At 44.3% G+C, this 18,198-nt stretch overlaps 1 protein-coding gene across 9 annotated transcripts in view; it reads right to left on the bottom strand.

Annotated features, from left to right (window-relative positions):
- LOC127008848 (dachshund homolog 2-like) overlaps positions 1-18,198 on the bottom strand; it is a 125,388-nt gene that overhangs the window by 31,906 nt on the left and 75,284 nt on the right. For 5 of the 9 annotated variants that reach the window (XM_050881221.1, XM_050881215.1, XM_050881223.1 and 2 more), the window contains 4 exons: positions 17,011-17,139; positions 6,248-6,423; positions 5,907-6,141; positions 5,250-5,342 (listed from right to left, as the gene is read on the bottom strand). In XM_050881221.1, the coding sequence (XP_050737178.1) occupies positions 5,250-5,342; positions 5,907-6,141; positions 6,248-6,423; positions 17,011-17,139 (633 nt within the window). The remainder of the gene's footprint in view (positions 1-5,249; positions 5,343-5,906; positions 6,142-6,247; positions 6,424-17,010; positions 17,140-18,198) is intronic. The other 4 variants (XM_050881220.1, XM_050881222.1, XM_050881217.1 and 1 more) reach the window with 3 other exon arrangements.

Below are 18,198 nucleotides of genomic sequence, written 5' to 3'. Positions count from 1 at the left end.
CACACGCTAACTCCACAAAGTGACCATTACCCACGGGCGTCGACTCCTTATTGGTCTGAGTGAGCACCCCCCACATAATTCAGCCTAATGGGTACGAGCTTCTGATTGGACACGCTCAAAGAAAATGTAGTCTTGCTCTCGGATTGCCAGGAAGCAGCAGTTAGCCCAACCCTTTCTCCCTCCCTATCCTTCTCTCTCTCCCTCCTTACCCTTCTCTCTCTCTCTCTCTCTCTCTCTCTCTCTCTCTCTCTCTCTCTCTCTCTCTCTCTCTTCCCCTTCTCTGTCACTCCCTTCCTTCGTGTCTCCCTCCAGACGAAACCAGCAGGAACGAGGGACACAAGCGTAATTTATTGAAAGATTTACCAGTTAGTACGGAAGGAGAGCAGGAGGGAGAGCAGAAGCAAGGGAAAGGAACCACACACACACACACACACACACACACACACACACACACACACACACACACACACACACACACACACACACACACACTTTAAGATCGAAAGATGGAAAAAGGAGCAAACAATGGCAGCAGGTCGCTACGCCGGAGAAAAGTTATACGACAAACACGTTTCAGGGAACAGAGGGAAGTTGAAATTCGTGTGTACACGTGAATTACCGTGAGTCTGAGGGGAGTTTTATGTCTCAAGAAGGAAAAGGAGGAAGAGGAAGAGGAAAGCGTAATTACATGGAGTCAAATTACGTTGCAGGAGGCAGCGTGACCGACCATCACTGCACCTCTCAACTGAGTTTCCTGTTGTCCTTCCTCTTTTCTTCTCTACCCCTCCCTTCCTCCTTCCCTCTCCCTTCCCACCTTCCTCCTGTACCTTTTTTTCTTCACACCCTCCGTCCCTCTTCTCCTCTCCTCCCTTCCTCTCTTCCTCCACTCTTTCCTGCAACCGCTGCCCCTTCGCGGCTCATGCCGTGTTACCTGCCGCTACTCCGTGTGTGCATGAGGAAGGGCAGCGTCGCGGGAACAGGCGGACACTGCACAGTTACCTCTGCCACTCGTCCGAGAAGTATTTGTCTTGATAAACGAGGATAAATAGTCATAATACGGGGCCATTAGGGATAATCAGATCATACACTCTATTTTATGACATCAATTACTTTCTTGTAAACTCACTAATTATATATGTATCCGTTTTGTTAATTGCACACATATCCGTTTCCCGAAATGAAAAATGTTGGATAAATGCAGTTATTAAGCGGGGACTTCACATACGACAATGATCTATTCGTTGTGCGCCTCGGATCCTTATTTGTGCGGTGTGCGACGCTATTAGGTTACTGAGCATCGGAACTCAACGTAAACACAACACACCCGATGTACGTATATGCCAGAAGACATAGTTAACGTTGCAATGTGTTACTGCAAGTGTCTTTACGTTCCTCTTTTCCCAGTGTATGGGAGACCCAGTTGATACAAAGGTGTCTCGCCAGTTTTGTCGTCATCCTTTCCCATCGATCTGCGAAGAACCAATTTTACCACCATTTTGATCACTTCTATGGGAGATAGGGTCGTAAGGTTGATTGTTTGAGCTTCCGTTTGTCGGTGACCACTGATTAAACTGTCTATCGCGGCCTTTAACGTCTTCAGGTGCATTTGTCAAGCTGCCACCCATCCATCCAGCCGCTCCGCGCCCAGTTTCACCTCTCCCCGTGCCTCACCGCCAGCGTCTATGTAGTGTAGTGACAATTGGATTTCATAGAAAAATTTGTGAACAGATTTTGTAGAGATAAATCCTTGTGATGCACTTCTTAAATTATCGTTTAGAATGAGTTCTTGTTTTTTATCATTATATTTTGCACCTGGTCGTCACCCTGCTCTCGCACGCACGAAAAGGCGCCGCCACAAGGGTTGCGTTCGTAACCCATCACTGCCGATTGTAATGATGACTAGATATTCACAGGTTCAAATCCGCAACATAACAATAAGTAGATCTTTGCTCTACGATGCGACCATTAATCGAAAGCTCTCATTTTGCACATGATAAAAATATATATTTCTGACACCCTTATCAGAACTTCTTTAGTAAGGCTTTGATTTTTTGTGGAAATATAATAATATATTAGGAGACATCTAAATTTACGGATTGAAAATCAACTAAATAAAAATTGGTAAGTCAAGACAGTGATTTAATGAAATCTAGGAGAACTTGTTAGCCTCGGAAATCATGTTGGTGTGACTTGCCCTCAGCAAACAGGCAAGTTGCCGCCTGAAGCCCAGCGTGGCGGCGGTGTGAGGTTTCCACACAGACCACTCACTGCTCGACGGACGCCCAGAAAGGCAAGCCACGGCACTCGGACGATATTTTATTCTTAGTAATTATTCCACTTTGACCGTTTCCTCATTCTTCAGAAGTAACTGATTCACAAATTAATAAAAACATTGATGATTTATTTCTGTCGGCTACATTCATTCAAATAAATTATATACGGAAAATATATTTCTTGCTAATTATATTTGAAAGAAATACTTTTGTTTAATCGTACATTGCCAAACAAATAAGGACGAAGATGAAATGTTTGCCTGATAAAGGTAAAGGTAAAGTTGGGGGCATATGTTGTAGCAGCGCGTGGCCTCGGTGCTCATCTCCGTAACATTGGCCTTGAGCCTGTGGTGGGAGGGAGCCTATTACCCCGGGACACAGGGCCAGTGTGACATCCGGGTTACCACAGTTTACCTTCCCCAGGTTTCCCCAGGTACCCATTTATCGACCAGCCCGAGAAGGAGGATGAACAGCTGGGTGAGCTGCACGCCGACTGCCCGGGCCGGGATTCGAACCCGGGCCCGCGGAGTAGAAGCCAGGCACACTGACCACTAGACCACGGAGGCGTATGATAAGGCTAAATAAATCAGTATAGTTTTTCTGACTAAATGTAATTGTTGATCGCAATAATATAATATCATATGACAAGTAAATAGCTTCTACGTACCCATTTTCACTCCGCAACAACTTTCTACCGAGGCGCAGTTCTTTGATAAACCTTCATTAAAACCCTTACATGCAATCTCCGGGCGGGGAGAGTTGCGTCATTGCTGCAGGTTGTAATTCTTCCGTGAGTGGGGTGGCACCTAGTGAAGGGGAGGGGGGTGAATACGAAGGCTAGAGAAGGGTAAGGCGAAGACCCACGCGTCATCAAACACACACACACACACACACACACACACACTCCACGCGGTACAACATTATGTGTCTCATGGCATCAGGAAAGAGAGAGAGAGAGAGAGAGAGAGAGAGAGAGAGAGAGAGAGAGAGAGAGAGAGAGAGGGGCGGGGGTGGGGGGTGGGGGGGGGGCAGGAAAGCTAGACATCAGTAGCATCTAAATCAGGCAGGGGAGACGAGGTGTTGACGGCGTGGTTATGAAGGCGTGATATATACTCCTCTTAAACCTCCTCCCTTGAGCTGTCACCCTCCTCCTCCTCCTCCTCCTCCTCCTCCTCCTCCTCCTCCTCCTCCCCCCTCCATCTCCCTTCTTCCCCCAGCTGTGTCGATAAGTACGAAATATCCGGCCAGCACACCGTCACCTACACACGACCCTATCCAGGTGTGGCAATTAGAATCTTGTTTTTCTTATTTTTTGTGCTTTTAATATATACATACGATCTCATTCTCGCCTCGTAAACATCACCCGGGCGTCGCCTAACAAGCGTAACTACTGGCTACGTGCAAATGGCTTCCTCGGAAAACTTTCTGCGTAAATTCTTTTGGCAAGCAGGTTATGGGAGTATTTTTTTTCTTTTTTACTTTCACAGTTTTCTATCTCACTTTTTAGAGGTACGAACTTATGATCATTATGCGTTGCTTTGTTGTTTATATTTTTTTTTTCATCCTGGTGTTGTTAGATTTGATTATTGTATTTTATTGTTGTTTTATGTTGTTTCTTTTGCTTTTGCTATCATAGCTGTTTTTTTTCTCATATATACTGTTTGGTCGTAAACGTTTGTTGTTATTTGTTAATATTGCTGTTCAGGGTGCTTTTGCTGTTACTAGTGCTGCTTCTGCTAATATGTAGTGGTAGTAGCGGAAACAACAGCAGTAGTAGTAGTAGTAGTAGTAGTAGTAGTAGTAGTAGCAGTAGTAGTAGTCGTAGTAGTAGTAGTAGTAGTAGCAGTAGTAGTAGTAGTAGCAGCAGTAGTAGTAGTAGCAGCATTAGTAGTAAAAGTAGTAGTAGTAGTAATAGTAATAGTAATAGTAGTAGTAGTAGTAGTAGTAGTAGTCGTAAAAGAAATAATATTAGGCGTAATAGTAGTTTCAATTCTTTGTTAATTGTTTGTTGTTATTGAAGTTGTTGCTGTTGTTGTTGTTGTTGTTGTTGTTGTTGTTGTTGTTGTTGTTGTTGTTGTTGTTGCTGTAAATCGGTAAATAGTGCCACAACCTCAAATCTTCGCACTTTTCGCAAGAACCACGAGACCTTTGCCGTCCCACCGCACAAGCTTTATTTAGAGCAGGAGATTAATGGCTTGAGGAATAAATTTTCTTGACGGAGTATCAGAGCGTCTGGGCCAGCGAGGAATTGTTCTAACACGCCTCGGCCAGGCCCGCTACTCCTCGCGCCATCCATAAATTGTAGAACGCATGACATATTAGATGGAAACTCTCCTAAAGTGTTGCACGTGTGTGAAAATAGTGTGATAACCTACATTAGAAGGAAGCAGAGCCCTATGATGAGGAGGGGATTGTCACACCTCAGGTTTCTCTCTCTCTCTCTCTCTCTCTCTCTCTCTCTCTCTCTCTCTCTCTCTCTCTCTCTCTCTCTCTCTCTCTCTCTCTCGTCTTTTTTTCTGTCATTTTTTCTGCAAAGTAGGTTTCGCGTAGTTGAATCCACCTGTCCCTCTTTCTCGGCTTTCTTTTATATTTTTTTTTATATTCCTGCATGTGTGATTCAGTGTATTTTGCTACGATAAGTATTAGTGTTAATATTGTGACCACTACCATAATATAACTTTGTTGAGGTAAGGACCGGACATTTGTTTCATCTTCTTGTGTACTAGGACAGAGTGTACAGTGGCATGGTACACGCGCTGGGTGTTTGTTTTCCTATTTACCCTGGCCACTAGTATACACTTCGTTTCTTCTTCTATAAAGGCCCCGATAGTATTTGCATATTTGGGTGAAGCGGCTTTCTTCTGTGGCGCATAACAAACCCTATTTGTCACACGTCTAGCAAACACACTGTAAAGTATCATCTGGCTGGGACACGGGCAAAGGTAATGTCAACAGAATAGATGTGGCCATTCTTACCTCTCCAGATGTTTTAGGACCTCGTCGTATGAAGCCCGACAGTTCTCCCACACCATCGACCTGAAGCAGAGGAGGCCAGCGTGAGGCGGCGGGCTGCGGGGGGTAGCGACAGCCCGTGGATGACAGAGTAACGGGAGGGAAAAAAGTGACGAATGAACCAGAGAAAAAAGTTTGATTCAATCTGTGGTGATTTTCATACATGCACACCTGACTGTTGTTTGACTGTTTAGTTTGCTGTTGGTTGTGGTAATGATGATAGTCGCTGTAGTTGTTATGGTGCTGGTAGTGGAGGTGGTGGTGGAAGTAATCGTCATCGTAGGACTAGGGGTGTTAGGGGTAATGCTGGGGATGGTGTGTGTGTGTGTGTGGCGGGGGGGGGGGAGGGGGGGGGGCGCCTAATGGTAGGTGCATATGAATGGATAAAATAATTATGATTGATGGAAGCGTGTCAATAAGTAGTATGATACAATCAATGAAATTCATAATGGCAAGTTAGTGTTATGTGTGTACAGTGAGTGAACTGTAACGCATTTTTGCTACAAAACTAACTCTAAAAAGCACCCGTCATATATGGAATAACGAGGGAAGCATTTGACTTGCACCGTCCCGGGCTGTACCAGCCCAGGGCATGACGTAGCGGGCCGCAGCGAAACTCACCGTGCCAGGTTGTCGGGGTGAGGTCCGTTCTTGAAGGGATGGTCGGCGGCGTGTGCGGCCCAGGGTGCAGGATGGGGTGGCAATGGCAGCCCCGTGTGTGCTAGTAGGGCGGGGTGGGGCATGCCGCCATTGAGTGCCATGTACTGTGCCATCAGACCCTTGGGTGGAGGGTTGTACCCGTTGGACAGAAGAGGAGACTTCTCCATGTCGCCGTCTGGAATGGTCGGGAAGACAACTGTTACAGCATTAGTAAGAGGCATACCAAACAGTTTCTTTTCTATTTTTATATGAATACTTCACAACTGTTGTCATGAATACGCACAACAACCATTGCCACTCACCAGGCACGCCTCCATTCATGAAGGGCGGGAAGTCCCTGGCGTCCATACGAGTCTTCTTGAGAGCCATCAGGGCCTCCGGGGAAAGATGCGGAGGAGGCAAGTTACCTGGTCCCATGGGTCCAGGCAGGCCGCCCATGCCAAGAATCTCATGGGGGCGTTTCGGTGGTCGTCCAGGCCTGAGGAGGAGAGAGATGGCGGTGAGTGGTGCGTGAGTGAAACGAACACATTATCATGCTGTAGGTAAAACTTCAAGCTCATGACCTAGAACGCAACACTCATCCCCAGCTTTGACAAATGTAATGACGTGTATATTCGGAGCACTACACCAACCCTTCCACACGACGCAGGTTGGGCAGCCTTTCATCATGACGCAGGACTGTCCTTACCGCGCCTCGCCCCGTGCAGCGTGCCGTGTGTCGCGGCATTATTTTCCATCCTTGACATAGACCAGCAGTCAACGTAATCATGTCAGTTGAATCAAATTCCGAATAGCGTACTAAAGAAAATTATCTTGTCTGCTTATGATACCCGCCATGAGTAGGGAACTGCAAGGGGGGGGGGGGGAATGGGGTCCCATGAGGCTGGTCACTTTCCCACACGACCGGTCGAGCACAATAGCATTAGTCGATGATTTTCACATTTTACCCTTTACACACCACATGTGCCGCGCACCCAGAGTAAACACCCTACCGCTTCCCTTTTCTCCCTACTTTTTTTTTTTTCTCTCTGTCACATCTGGACTGTTTCATTCCAGTGTTTCGCTAGTGGCGTCGCAGTGCTCGGGTCGTCGCCCACGTCCTTTCAACGCCTTTTGTTACATTGTTGCGGAGGCGCCTCTGTCACAGCCGCCTCTCCCTCCCTTCTCGCTCCCCCTCTTCCTCTCACTCTTTCTCCCTTCGTATGGTGACACTCATAGTGTTGATAACAGAGATAACGCCAAAACGCTGATAACGCTATTTCGGAATAGTTTCCATTGATGTTTTTTTTTTCTTCGGCAAAACACACGCTTTTGTGATTTTGTTTTTAACATTGCGTTTCAGTTTATGGCGTGAACGACATTAAGTGAAGTAAATGGTGTCAGGTTTGGATGTGGGGGAAAAAAGAGAGAGACAGGGAGGAGAGGGGCGAAGGGAGAGGTCATCTGGCAATATTTGCTTATGTTTACAGGGGACACTAGAGTAGAGGAAGAGAAAGGGAGGACAAACGGAAAGTGGAGACGGAGAGACGATATGACAGAGATAGAGCAAGATAGGAAAAGGAGAAATATAGGAGAACAAAAGATGGCAACTATGAAACTAAGAAATGGAAGCAAACAGAGGTGGGTGCTGGGAGAAAGGAAATGAAAGGAATACAGCAGCTAGAGAAGCTGAGAAGGAATCCAAGAATGAAGGAGAGAAGCAAAACAGGGTAAAAGAGGGGACGTAGAGAAACAGGTTTAAGAGATAGAGTGCAAAAGAATAGGGAAAGAGACACGGTTTTTTATTGGCAGTTATTTTGTCGTTGTTCTTATGCGTCCCTCTGATTCACACTCCGAAAGCAATTTTTGGGTTGTTGGTGTTCATTACGGATATTTACACTGTGTTACTGCAGTTTCTTTAATATAAAAAATTCTGAAAGGTTGGACATTTGCCATTATGAACGGAACGCGTTTACTTTGGAACGATATTTTTAGGTGCTGCCCATAGCGCCGGTACGCTCTCTTGAAGGGCCTTTTGGATGACCCTAGCCCGTTAGTTGACTGTGAATGTGACCCTCCACAGCGGGTCAGATGAACTTAAATCTCCACTTCCCTTGGGCGTAAGGAGATTATGTCGTTCGGTCTAAAATATATATTACATATTCTCACTTGCTTTTATTTTTATGGTTTATCACATACAAAGGTTGTCTTGACAGTGAAGCAGTCATACATTACATCAACGCCATGGCAGCCAACTAGTGATTGGAATATATATCTCTTCTGAACTGATTAAAAATAAATATATTACCTATGCTAACTTTTACTCCTTACCGAATTTTGACATGATTTTTTTTTTTACCTGTTGGTATTTGCTTGTACTCGTGAACTTCCCTCGCAGCCTACACTGATAACGGCCACAGGCCCATAGCATACTTAAATATCTATCCTCTCTTCGCCACACATGCCACTAATTTACTGTCTGTAAGGCTTAGTTATTCTTTACAGGTATATATTTTGCTTTTCATCGCCTGACGCGATGACTTTTCGTGCATTCTTATGGTGTTATAATTTCATTATTCTCTTCAGACTCAAACCGCCATGTTTCAACATTCACCATTCACATCCTTCACACACCTCAGACATCCTCCACTATTCGTAAACACCCCGACCGCCCAATAACAAGTACACCCTTCCACACCACGCCACCTCCTCCTCCTCCTCCTCCTCCTTCTAATCCTCCTTCTCCTCCTCCGTCTTCTCCTCCTCTTCCTCTTCCTCATCTTCCTCTTCCTCATCTTCCTCCTCTACCTCCTCCTCGTCATCATAACCATCATCCACCTTTTCCTCCTCCTCCTTTGCCCTCACCCATTTTCCTCTTCAGACCCTCCACACCCACGGCCCACCCAGGACGGCACGCGCCACACACCTCTTAATAAAAGTGTTTTGTCTGGGGATTGTTACCTCGTGGAGGGTGGAGGAACAAAAGCATTCGTCGTTTATAATATTACCCCCATACGTGTCTCCGGCACTAACACTCAGAAAAAAAATCGATAAAATAAGTCTCCCTTCCTTGCCAGGCACACACAACAGTTTCTTCAGCTCCGCCGCATAATGACACAATTAATGAGGTGTTCTGCCACAGGTGTTCTACATCAGCAATTCTACCTGCTTCTCTCTCCGACTGTCATTTGTCAAAGTCAGCAAAAAAATATAAATTGAAAACTCTTGACAAAGCTTGTCAAAATTATAAAAAAAAAATTATGTTCATAAAAGTATATGATAATCGTATGTAAAAATATTTAGCAATGTCCATGAATATGAAAATGCATATGTTTAAACTGTTTCAAATAATTAAAAGTCAGAGAATACGGTTACCTCTATCAAACACTTGCCATGAGAAAAGATAACGGGAAGCTGCCCAGAAAAGGGAGAGAGAAGAGAGATGGTGGGCACGAGACGGGAGGAGGAGCAAGGGAGGGGAGGGAGGAAAAGAGGAGGAAAAGGAGAAGGGGGAGGACGGGGCAGAGGTAGAGGTAAAGCCTATCCCATAATGACAAAATCGATGCCAACCAAAGCAGCCTCGTCACTGCATTAGGCCGGGAACCCTTCTCATTCTTCTGAGGGAGGAAACATATAATTCTCCCCCACCCCGAAACCGTTTTAATGGAATTCCGATCGCCTTTTAATGTCCCGGCCTCGGCTTTCTGCCCGCGCGGCTGCCGTCCCGATATGCGGCACCCGTCCCGCCCCGCCCCTCACCCCTGCGCGGCCTTTTAATCATAATGCAATAAGAGGGGCATCCTTGAGGGTATTATTTATCATTTAGCAAGCACTTATTCGGCAGGGTATGGGAAGAATTTATTTTCAATTTTTGTATCAGGTGAAGGGCGAAAGTTTGATCAACCATAACCTAAAAATTCACTGTCTTCATATAAATTGTCCAATTTGAATTGTCGAAAAGCATCTTTTCTCGCACCACTAAAGAATTTTGAATTAAAAAGCTCCTACGACTTTTTAATCTAACAAATATTGACAACGTGTGTGTGTGTGTGTGTGTGTGTGTGTGTGTGTGTGTGTGTGTGTGTGTGTGTGTGTGTGTGTGTGTGTGTGTGTGTGTGTGTGTGTGATCACGCACTTAACTCATTGAACCAGTCTGTTTTGATTTATGTATTCGTTATTATTAAGTTAGTGTTGATCGGAGTGTTCCCAAATATTAGTCAGTTCGAAATATTTACCCAAGGATGTTGTCATGTGCAGTTGGTGACTATGTCAATTTCATTTTGAGATATTTGGGTAACAGAGAAACATAGGGACAACGACGAAACCTTAATCGCTTTTCTCGCAATATGGAGGCGGAATATAATAAAACATAACGCCATAAGTTTTTTGTTTGTTTCTTTTTTTTTTTCCTTTTTTTTTGTTTTTCCTATGAGTCGGCAGGTGGCAGCTCTATCATATGACGTCAGCCAGTACTTCTGCCTTGGGACCACATCCGTTTCTTATCGATCACATGGAGTTAAAAGTCTTCTTAACGAGGCATTTATATTTTGCAGTGCGCTTCTTTTTTTTTTGCGGTTTGATACCTAAAATGATACGCTGAGCTCACCAGGTAAATTACAGGTGCTGAATCCTTAATTAACGTTTTGCTTGACACCGTGATGATTGAGATGTAACACGAGGAGGAAAATGAACTAGTTTCCAAAATCAGGAGAGGGCAGAAAGAGAGAGAGAGAGAGAGAGAGAGAGAGAGAGAGAGAGAGAGAGAGAGAGAGAGAGAGAGAGAGAGAGAGAGAGAGAGAGAGAGAGAGAGAGAGAGAGAGAGAGAGAGAGAGAGAGAGAGAGAGAGAGAGAGAGAGAGAGAGAGAGAGAGAGAGAGAGAGAGAGAGAGAGAGAGAGAGAGAGAGAGAGAGAATAAAACTCCCCGAGCTGGGCAGACCATATTGCTCGGGTAGGGTTACAGGAGAGCGCTACTTCTCTCATCAAGAAGCTGCCCAGAACTGGGATTAAACTTACATCTTGGTTGTGAGCCGAGTACCGTGCCGACAGATCCACGCAGAGAGAGAGAGAGAGAGAGAGAGAGAGAGAGAGAGAGAGAGAGAGAGAGAGAGAGAGAGAGAGAGAGAGAGAGAGAGAGAGAGAGAGAGAGAGAGAGAGAGAGAGAGAGAGACTGAAATTATTGACAGCTTATGGGTTAGTCATTATTCTAGATATTAATTTATAATATGACGATTGTGGTTAATCGTCGAAACCGCGTAGTCCTTGTTGACGCCTAGGTGGACGTGAATGGAAAGCTTGCGAATAAGGGTTTCCGCCTTATTGATCCTCCCGACCATGTTTTTTTTTTTCTTTCGTGACTCAGCTCTTAAAACACATGCGTGCGAGAGGAAAAGGATGTTGGGAGAGAGACTGGCGGGGTAAGTGGAAGAGAGAAGGGGTAAAGGGGTAAAGGGAATAGGTGGATGAGAAGTGATGGAGTAGGCAGATCATGAAAACGGAAAGTTAAAGTAAGAATTAAAGAAGAATAGATGAAAATGCAGCCATCAGAAAATAATCAATGACGTCAGAAGGCAAGAAAAAACATGAGAGTGAAGGTAGAAAATGGTTGCAAAGTAACAAAGGAAAACGAGAAAAAGAAATATCATCCGAAAAGGGAGGCAAAGTGAAGTCAAAGAGGTTGAAAGAATATACGTAGTGAAGAGAAAGGGAGGGGAAGGGAAGGGTGAAGTAACTTAAAACCACATGTGTGGTGGGACTGTGTGACGGTGGCGGGAAGACTACAAACGTTTGTGGTTCGTTTGCGGTGCGTCGCGCTGTGATGTTGTGGTCTGAACTGGCAAGTGTGGTCAGGCTGCAGCTGTGCGGGGTGTGTGGTGGGATGGAGGTGAGGTGTTTAGTACTCCTGGTGTTCAGATGAGTGTGGGGGTACTTTGCTGTAGCGCATGTGGGAGTTACGGTGACAGTAGTAGTAGTAGTAGTGTCTTTGTTTAATAGTAGTACTCGTAGTAGTTTCTGTTTTTTGTTGTAAGTAGTATTTTTTTTACAGTAGAGGAAGCAGCTCAAGAGCAAAACTAAATAAGAACAAAAAGGCCCACTTATCAGTATGATGCATTTTTTAATGTGCTGCATTGTCAATTAAACTAATTATACAACAGGAGTAATCAGATTAATGAATAATCTGTGCAAGTTTTTTTTTACAAAGTTTGGTCTTTCGATATTTCTGTGGGACTTTATTGACTTTTAATTGGGCTATACGGAATGTGCTGCCGAGTGTGTGGATGGGCAGGACAGGGTGGAGAGAAGAGTGGAGGAAGGAGGAAGGGCCAGACGTGAAGTGCCCCGTCATTGCTAATTACTGAAGCCCCGCCGTCCCCGCACCATCAAAGGACTTACCACGATCTTCAGAAAAAGAAGTAGAAAAAAATTATAAATTCGCAAAAATGTCGGCGGTGTTATCGATCCGTTTAGCGGAGCAGCAGCAGCATGAATCAGCACTTACACACACACACACACACACACACACACACACACACACACACACACACACACAATCGCATTTCTTTTAACTTGAGAAAACACCGAAAAAAAAACATTTCAATATCAAATACACACAAAAACATGCACAAACAAACAAAAAAACAAAAAAAAAACAAAAATGAGGAACAAGGAAGCAATAAAAAAGCGAAAAATGAGTGTATAATGTTTCATAAAAGAGCAAAAAAAAGGCATAAAAACCATAACAAGCCCCAAGTGAGGAAATAAACGGGGAACATTATTGCCAGGAACCTTTACATTCCTTCCCCTTTTTTTACCACCTCCCCTCCTCCCTCTCACCCCTCCCCCTCCTCCCTCCCTCCCAGGCCGAGCTCATAATAAACTCATATTTTCCCTGGTGACGACTGTTCCTAACCATGAAAGAGAGAGAGAGAGAGAGAGAGAGAGAGAGAGAGAGAGAGAGAGAGAGAGAGAGAGAGAGAGAGAGAGAGAGAGAGAGAGAGAGAGAGAGAGAGAGAGAGAGAGAGTAACAATAGGACAAGGAGAGCCGCACCCTTTCCCTCCTGCCCTCCACTTTGTCCAGATGTGACCATTTACTTTGCCGACTCAATAATGAGATTTTCGAGGCAGGCGCGTGCGAGGCCAACCTAGAATAAAGACGCATTATTTTCTGGAAAAATATAACCCCTTTAGGAGCCAATCCCCCTTTCCCTCTCCCATTTTAGTTTCTCATCCCCTTCTCTCTCTCTCTCTCTCTCTCTCTCTCTCTCTCTCTCCCCCCCCCCCTTTCGTCCAACCGAATATGAAATACGAGAGGTGAAAAGAGTTGAAATCGATGGTCATTTTCTTCCCCGCGCGGTCACACTTTTTTTGTATTATTTATTCTTTTATCTCTTTTTCCCCCTTTCTGTAGTGTTTAGTCTCTCCCCCTAGTGGTTCCCCTCATTGCTTCACTTTCTTTTCTTTTTTTTTCGTCGCACGTGTGTCCTTTTTACCGTAAAATATATGTTTTTTTATTGACTTATTCAGCGTCATCTTGGTTTCATTCTTTACCCAACCGCTGATAATACCTTGTAGCGAAAAGGTGAAGCTCTTTCAGTCGAATACGAGTGACACGATTTCAATTGTGTGGAAGAAAAGAATCTCCCCTTTTTTATTGAAATGTATTTAAATTGGATAAGTATATGAAAAAGAAAACAGCTGTAGCTTCATTAAAATCTGTTGGGACATTTTTTGCAATATCCTTGCTCATTGTTTTCTGTATATTTCATTCTATTTGGACGCATTGATTTTAGTTCTACCTATATGTTTACTTTCATATGATTTTTTTTAAATTTCTCTCAACAACATGTCATTTCTGATTTGATTAGCCACATATATCCAATTTAAATTTCTTGCTTGATTTCCAGTACCAGTGTTTGAAACTAGTTAGCCGAAGAGGCGTACGAGTTATAACGGAAAGGTGGAAAAAGGGAATGGGTAGATGTCTGGCAGGTATTGCAGGAAAGAGATATGAGAGTAAACTGTCTCACGTATTGATTAAATTAGAGTGAGAAAATTGATAAGTAAGGAAGTAGTGGGTGCAAGGTGCTGATGGAGAAGAGTTAAGCAGCGTTAGATATGAGGGCATGAGGTAGGGGAGATAGTAGTGGGCGTATGAGTCCAATAGAGGCGTGAGTATAGAAACATGGTCTGGGGTGCGGTGAAGTGAGTACAACCTTGATATGGTGGGAGGGGGCTAAGAAAGGTCTGTTGGTGTGTGGGGAGCTCAAGAGAAGAACGACGGATGGGAGAGGACGTGGAAAAAGCGAGGGGGTGGATGAGGGCGCCTAGAGATGTAATTTAATAAGTGGTCAGTTACTTCCAAGATGACTTGCCGCTAGCGACGCCTGAGTACTTTCTTACATTACGTCTTTCCCTCGGTTTCCTCTTATATCAAGTTTCTCTTGTACCGTAAGCTTCTTTTTTTATTATTCTTCCCGTCGTTACTTTCCCATTTCGTTTTATTTTCATTTATATGTCAGTGCTATCTTTTTTTTTTTTTTTACTTCTGTTCAACTTGTATGTTGTTTATTCTACTATGCATTGACTTTTCTTTTAACAATTAATCTTCACTCTCATACGGTTTTACCCCAGTGTTCGTCTCCGCTACAACTTAATAAAAACGAAAAATATATTGTTATAGACATTTCTAAATATTATTGTTATGATTTATATCATGCCCGCAAAAGCACTTTATACAAAACAACAGCCGTCACTTAGAATTTGCTTAGGAAATTCTTACAAGACACTTGTTTAAAAGACAGGACGTTGGTAAAATTATTAGAATCAGAAAAATCATGAAAAGAATCTCAACAAAACAGTAAAAAAATTACCATTATTTATGACGGACAGGAGCACTCGCTCACTAGAGGTCGCATTAGTCAGCATGGATATATTATGTTTATACTTTACAGAATTTTTGTGCCACATTCTTTTTACTCCCTACTTTGATTTCTTCATTTACTTGATGCGTCATGATATTCAGCGCATGTGATATTTGATCATCATATACTCCAGCCTCGTGACCGCTTCTTGGAGACGTAGCCGCTGAGTTTGTGTAACTCCACAATATAAACGCCACAAGGGATTTTGGGCTCATTTGAGGAGAGAGTTTGCTGCTGACTCTCTTTCGGATGTAACTCAATATAAGTTGTTGACTCCCCCAGAGAACGAAGCCCTACTCGTGTTATCGCCACCTTTTTCGATGATATCAAGTTGAGCGCCAGAAGTGGTGAAGCCCTATATCAACACTAATATTTTATCTTCCTCTCGTATGTCTTGTTTCCTTTACTTTTCGCCTTTTAACACTGAGATAATTTATGTTGTTGTAATTTAACATTCATTCTCTGATCCTCTCCACATCCCTATATATAACGTCCTTATATTGTTGAATCCACGCTACCTGTTCTCGTCTCGCCTTCCCTGTCCTTACTGTCTAATGTAAATTATACTTTCCTCCTCTCTCCACTACTTTCTTTGACTGTTATCACTCCATCCTTCTTTTCCTCCATTGTATCTAGAAGTTCATTGTCACCATGTTGTCAATTTCTTAGAACATTATTTTTTATCCCTACTCAGCCTTTGAATATTCTCTCTCTCTCTCTCTCTCTCTCTCTCTCTCTCTCTCTCTCTCTCTCTCTCTCTCTCTCTCTCTCTCTCTCTCTCTCTCTCTCTCTCTCTCTCTCTCTCTAACAGTTTTCCAAGTTCTCACCTTCTACCTCATCCCACCTTATCCCTGGTCTCTATCTTTGGTCTCTATCTTGCTTTCCCACCTGTCCTGCACTTCGCCTACTCTTCTCTCTCCTTCACCTCTACCACACATCCCAAGTTCCCCCTTTTTCCTTTCCTTAGCCACAGCCTCTGGGCCTCCTTCCAATCGTGTCTTAAGCAATATCCTCTAAAATGAAATGTAAGGCAGGAGGAGGTAGCAGGTAGGTGGTAAGTAGGAGATTGGGAAGGTGCCCGTAGGTGGTCTGGGCGAGGAGGCGGAGGGGAGGGCAGGATCCGCGTCTTCGCAGTAGCCATTTAGTGTCCAATATCAGGTATCAGCTGGAACTGACCGCCTCACTGCTCTGAATGGCGTCTTCATTTTCATTATGGAACTGAAGACTAGACTCGCTTGGCACACACGTACACACACTTTCCCTCTCCTTTCTCTCTCTCTCTCTCTCTCTCTCTCTCTCTCTCTCTATATATATATATATATATTTATACAGCTATATCTATATATATATATATATATATATATATATATATATATATATATATATATATATATATATATATATATATATATATATATATATATATATATATATATAGATATATCTGGGCAGGATAGATCATGGCTCTAGCGGAGGTGAATATCTGGAAAGCGAGCCAGTGTTATCATTTTCCATTGCTTGCCACTAATATCAACATGGAGTGGGCCTGAGGTAAAGCATGCAATGCCAAGCCAGCGCCAGAGTGCGGGGAAACGGACGCGGTGCAGGTAATGGCGCGGAAGACGGTGGACTGCCCCGGGACCTCAGCCGTAACCTTACCTGCTGACCTCGGCTACGTCACACCGCCTCATATTACACATGACTCGCTCTGCCAGATGGACCGCACAAAGGCTGTATCACAAAAAATATCCTTCTTTTAGAAATTTATCGTGTGTAAATAAAGATGCTGAATGATTATATATATATATATATATATATATATATATATATATATATATATATATATATATATATATATATATATATATATATATATATATATATGAACACTTTATTTAGGATTAGGATGTGGTGTGGGCGGGTTATAGTGAGGCTGAGTGCTGGTGCACCTGATAGTGACCATAGCCGCGGGATGGTGGTCAGTGGGAGGCAGGCGGAGGAGGGAGGGGGAGCCGCAACGATAATGAGCATTATGACGGCAGTGAGTGCTCCGTGACCCGTCCTGCCAGCCTGCCTCCCTCGCCGACACAGCCATCGCCGGGGTGCGGCAGGTGCATAAGACTGTATTACTGTAAGTAAATAACCAATATCCAGGACTGGATACATACATCACTACGCTGGGAAGGGTGGGATGGGCCCCCCCTGGCCCGGGTTGGCCCACCCCGTGTTGGGGCCCCCCTGGTTGGACCCCAGGTGGAGGGAGGGGCCCCGCTAGCATACGAGGCCGCGATCCGGACCTGCAAATACACAGGGCGTCACGCTACGCTCCACAGTTAGCAGCAGCAGCAGCAGCAGAAGCAGCAGCCTGCAACACAGTCACCTGCTGCAGCACACTAACAAAATAATATAAAGTGACTAATGGGGAAGGGGGGAAAGGGGTGAGAGAGGAGTGAGGGGCGCTCCTCTTCTCCCACACGCCACACTACCGCCGGCTGGGAAGATGGGGGGGGGGGGGGTTGTTAGAGACTGAGTTACATCATCGTAATAGAGTGAATCAGTACCCTGTCACCACAAGACAATAGTGAACAACTAGCCTACAAGAAACTTCTGAGTACCTACAGGACAAGCGTGCTAGTGCATTGTGCCTACTATACCTATCGGCGGGCGGCGGCGGCTGCGGCTGCTGCGGCGGGGACACATTTACCTCGCTGGAGCGTGTCTTGTGTGACAGAGCCCAACAAAGGTGCCCAGGCACATCACCCTCAGAAAGGAGTTGTAAGTGTTGTCTCGTCACGACGCGGGTTCAAGAGAGGCATTTAGTGTGCACGCATTCATTGACGTCTCGATAAGTATTGTTCCTGTCATCCCAACGAACCTCCGCCGTTTGGTTTAATCGTTAAATATATAATTCTTCCCGCTAACCTACAGAAGAGCCTCGAGCTGTATTATTATAATGCTTATATTTTGGGGGAGCGGGTGAAAGGTTCGTTTAGGGAATTACCACAATCAAGTTTGCCTCATAAGATAACGTCACATAAATCGTACTCGCCACCAGTATTAAGAAAAACCTTTAATACGGTCGGAAATTTCCCTCAGTGCTCGTCTCTGAGGTATCGAAATGAAGGAAGATTTTCGCCTGGCTGATATGTGTCAAAAAATATTCATATATCATATATTTTTCCCTTTTTTCTTTTTTCTCTTCACAATGTGCCGAGAATTTCTTAATGATATGCATCACAGGGCAACGTGAGGTACTGGGAATGGGAATTTCGTGATGCTCTCTTGTTCTGGGTCAATGAAAACTGTATAACAAAGGATTAAGGATCTACCCTATGTCTGACCCTACGTCGAGGAAC

The sequence above is a fragment of the Eriocheir sinensis genome, chromosome 39, assembly GCF_024679095.1.
Source record: "Eriocheir sinensis breed Jianghai 21 chromosome 39, ASM2467909v1, whole genome shotgun sequence".
In the NCBI taxonomy this organism is placed as follows: Eukaryota; Metazoa; Arthropoda; class Malacostraca; order Decapoda; family Varunidae; genus Eriocheir; species Eriocheir sinensis.
Note: the sequence above shows the minus strand (reverse complement) of the source record. Positions and strands in the feature narration are given on the sequence as shown.